This window comes from Nothoprocta perdicaria, unplaced genomic scaffold, assembly GCF_003342845.1.
Source record: "Nothoprocta perdicaria isolate Ctin4 unplaced genomic scaffold, notPer1 scaffold_18, whole genome shotgun sequence".
NCBI lineage: Eukaryota > Metazoa > Chordata > Aves > Tinamiformes > Tinamidae > Nothoprocta > Nothoprocta perdicaria.
In genome coordinates, this window is record NW_020454982.1 from 5,135,521 (window position 1) to 5,138,756 (window position 3,236).

Genomic DNA, 3,236 nt, shown 5'->3' on the forward strand with positions numbered 1-3,236 from the left:
CCAGGAGGCCGCTGCTGCCGGGCGCTGGCTCCGTCGCGCCGGGACGTGGAGCCCGCGGCTGCCCCCGGCCCGCCGCAACCTGCAGAGAGAGAGAGAAAGCGAAGCCCGTTACGGCGGCACGAGCCCCGCGGCGGCGGCTGCAATCCCGGCCCCGGAGCGGGGCCCCGCCACGAACACAGCCCGGGGCTCCGTCACCGCTTTATTGCATGTTAGAGTTTAGATACAATCCAGACCCTCGTACGCACCTTTTAATAAAAGTAGTAATCTCTTCGCGTACTGCAAAATTATAGCATTTACATCTTTAAAAGACTGTAAACAAAATAATACTAGCAAATAAATACTCCTAGCATCGAAGTGTACATTGTAAGATAGTTTTAGACGGCTGTATAAAATGTGATCCGCTTATAGAACATAATACAGGTTAAGTACTATAAATAACTGGTTATAAGAGTCTGCGGGAAACTTGCTAGGACTGGGCAAGCCTGGGGGCGAGCGGGAGCCACAGCGGCCGCAAGGGCTCCGACCGGGAGCCCGGGCACCGTGTCAGGGCTGGCACCACAGCCCCCGCACCAGCCTCCTGGGCCTTCAGCTGCAGCGAGAGAGCTTATTTCTGGTTAAGAAAAATAAAAGTCCCATTTAAACTTTATTGGATTAAAGCAAAAATTAATTTTTGATATTCACACATATATTACAGAGTAATAGTAAAAGTTCAATATACTTTCTGGCGTTTAGTTGGGCCACATTTTACAAGAGCAAAACAAGCATCAAAACATTTAGCAGCCTTAAATTTCACAATCACTCAATTACATAGAAATATTGAAATACTCTAGTCAGCCTTGGCTGTCAATAGTTCTCAGTGTATAAATTTTTCTTTTGCCAGCCAGTATACAGCAAGAATTGCATTTTCCCTTTCATCATGGCATCCATGTATTCAAAAATACTTTGCTTTTTTAAAAGTTAAACTCAGAGAGTCAAGATAAACATGTTTTAAAAACAAAATTACAAAATATGCTGTAAACGACAATGAAAATATCTAAAGTCTACTTGAGTGAGGCAGAAACCATGGGGCAACGATGGCAGATTACACCAGTGACACAGAGATGGGAACTAATTTTGTGGGAGGAGAGAGAAGAATATAAATGGGGGTATGATCAATTATAGTGTCTCCCGCCTGTTGGCCGCAACACAACGAAAATAAGTAGTAATTCTTCAAAGCAGATGTACACAAACCTAAGCAGGATTTAGCTTCTTTAATATTTGAATGTAAAAAGTCTGCTGTCCACAGCTCTTTAAACCCAGCTACAATTTGGGAATTTGTACGAAATTCTCTGACTTGCTGCTTTCCCTCCGCTCAGAGAAGTTACTTAAAGCGGGAACACTAGAAATCCAGAGAATGTAGAATACTTCCAGCCTCCCATCAAGTTTCCTCTCTCCAGTTTTAAATAAGCTCTGTCTCCTTTCTCCATCTGAATCAGGACTCCGTTGCTAGCAGCTTCTCGGGTCACATCTTGGTCCCCTGCAAAGGCAGAAATCACTGGCCACCCGTTTAGCATCAAACTCACCTAAAGAGCAAGATAAAACAAAGCTCTCTGTCAATTAAAATCAGACAACGACATTGTCAGCGCTCACCTAGCAGGCAAAACGCTTAGTTAAGAAAGGGCCTTTTCTGACAGCTGAAACTCCAACCCCATAAAAATGGAATATCAATCTGAGCCCAGCTAAGGTATGTACTCTAAAGGAAGAAGGCTTTCACTGCTGTTTTAGACCGACAGCTACATCAAAACACCCGGTGCATATAAAACAGGGCATTGATCCTATTTTCAAGAGTTTCAATGGGGTGTCTGTGTTTCCAGGCTATGAAAAGAGGTCTGCTCATACTTATTGAAAGATGGCTTTATGTGAAACCTCAGAGACAGTGTGGAGCAGAGCCACAGCCGCCAGAGTCAGTGTGTTTGAAGTGTATTCAAGAGCTAGTTTTCCTTTGTTAGGCGGCAAAGACAATATGCCAAAACAGTCAATAAGCTGTGCTCGGCTCACATTAATGATCCCAGAACCGCGCAACCCACGTTAACTATGTTCCCAATCTATTTGCGTGAAGCTTCTTAAACTAGTGCAGTGCCACATCTGCACGCTCACCACTGCGACGGGCAGGTCCGCGCAGGCAGGTCTGCTGCCCGGGTGAGGCTACCTGGCTGCAGGCCGGGAGTGATTATCCCTGCCCTGAGGGGCATGTCATCAAGCCCCACACACAGGAGGGCACAGCTATGGGACATCGGTGCACACAGCTACGGGGCTCTCTTCGCTCCTGGACCAGCCTACAGTGCCTTCCCACACCCCAGATCCCTCTAAAACCTTCTGCACCCCAAAGCACGGCGCTGCGGGCGCCCCACGACGACGCCGTCAGGGCCCGCTCCGGATGGCGGCTTTGGAGGGTTGGGACCAGAGTGGGGCCCGGCTGGCCCCGACCCCGCCGCGCCTCCCCCGGCCCGTCCCATGGGCTGCGCAGCCCGCAGCGCTGACCTGGATGGTTTGCCTGTTGTACACCTTCACCACATGGAAATTGAAACTGTAAATCCCTTTCCGGGGCGCTATGAAGGTGCTCCTCTCCGAGTCGAAGTTGCTGCCGATGTTCACTAGTACCTGCAAGGAGAGGCGGCGTGAGCAGCTCGGCGGCGCGACCCGCCCGCGGCGCCCGGAGCCGGCAGCGCCCGGAGTCCCCATCGCTGCCGTCCCGCCCGGCCCCGCCGCCCACAGCTCCCCGCGCCCGGCCCGGCCCTCCGGCAAGTTGTGCCGCGGCGCCCCGCGGCCGCACCTGGTCGAAGTAGATGATCATGGTGCGGTTGCTCATCTCGGAGGGCTCATGGTTGGTGCTGCGGATGGCCGAGAAGGCGACCTTGGCGCTGCCGGAGCGCACGGAGATGCCGAGCGCCGTGCCCGTGGGGTCCGAGGTGGGGTTGGAGTCGCACACCACGAGGCACTTGCCCTCTAGCACGATGGGCTCCGTCTCATTCTGCCCGCGCGCCAGCCCCGCCGCGCCGAGCAGCAGCGCCAGCCCCAGCGCCAGCGCCGGCGCCGGGCCCCACATGGCGCCGCGCTCCGCTCCGCCGGCTCCGCGCTCCGACCCTCCGCTGCTGCGCGTCTCAGAGCGGGGCGCCGAGCCCCGCACCGGGGAGGAAGCGGCCGCAAGGAGACTGGGCAGCGCCCGCGCTCATAGCAGCGCGCAGCGGAGCGGAGCG

At 53.6% G+C, this 3,236-nt stretch overlaps 1 protein-coding gene across 1 annotated transcript; it reads right to left on the reverse strand.

The window, feature by feature from the left end:
* Nucleotides 1–569: 569 nt before the first annotated feature.
* Nucleotides 570–3,085, reverse strand: CBLN1 (cerebellin 1 precursor). Its single transcript, XM_026036568.1, has 3 exons — nt 2,813–3,085; nt 2,521–2,640; nt 570–1,562 (listed from the first exon to the last, which is right to left on the reverse strand). The coding sequence occupies exons 1-3, from the start codon at nt 3,083–3,085 to the stop codon at nt 1,365–1,367; spliced, it is 591 nt and encodes a 196-aa protein (XP_025892353.1). The 3' UTR covers nt 570–1,364.
* Between the last annotated feature and the right edge of the window lie 151 nt (nt 3,086–3,236).

Excerpts from the sequence above, each read along its gene's own strand:
- CBLN1 (XM_026036568.1), bottom strand. The coding sequence starts at position 3,085 with ATGTGGGGCCCGGCGCCGGCGCTGGCGCTGGGGCTGGCGCTGCTGCTC. Across the intron at positions 2,641-2,812 it reads TGATCATCTACTTCGACCAG|GTACTAGTGAACATCGGCAG; the intron begins GTGCGGCCGCGG and ends CTCTCCTTGCAG. Across the intron at positions 1,563-2,520 it reads ACAACAGGCAAACCATCCAG|GTGAGTTTGATGCTAAACGG; the intron begins GTCAGCGCTGCG and ends CTTGCTCTTTAG.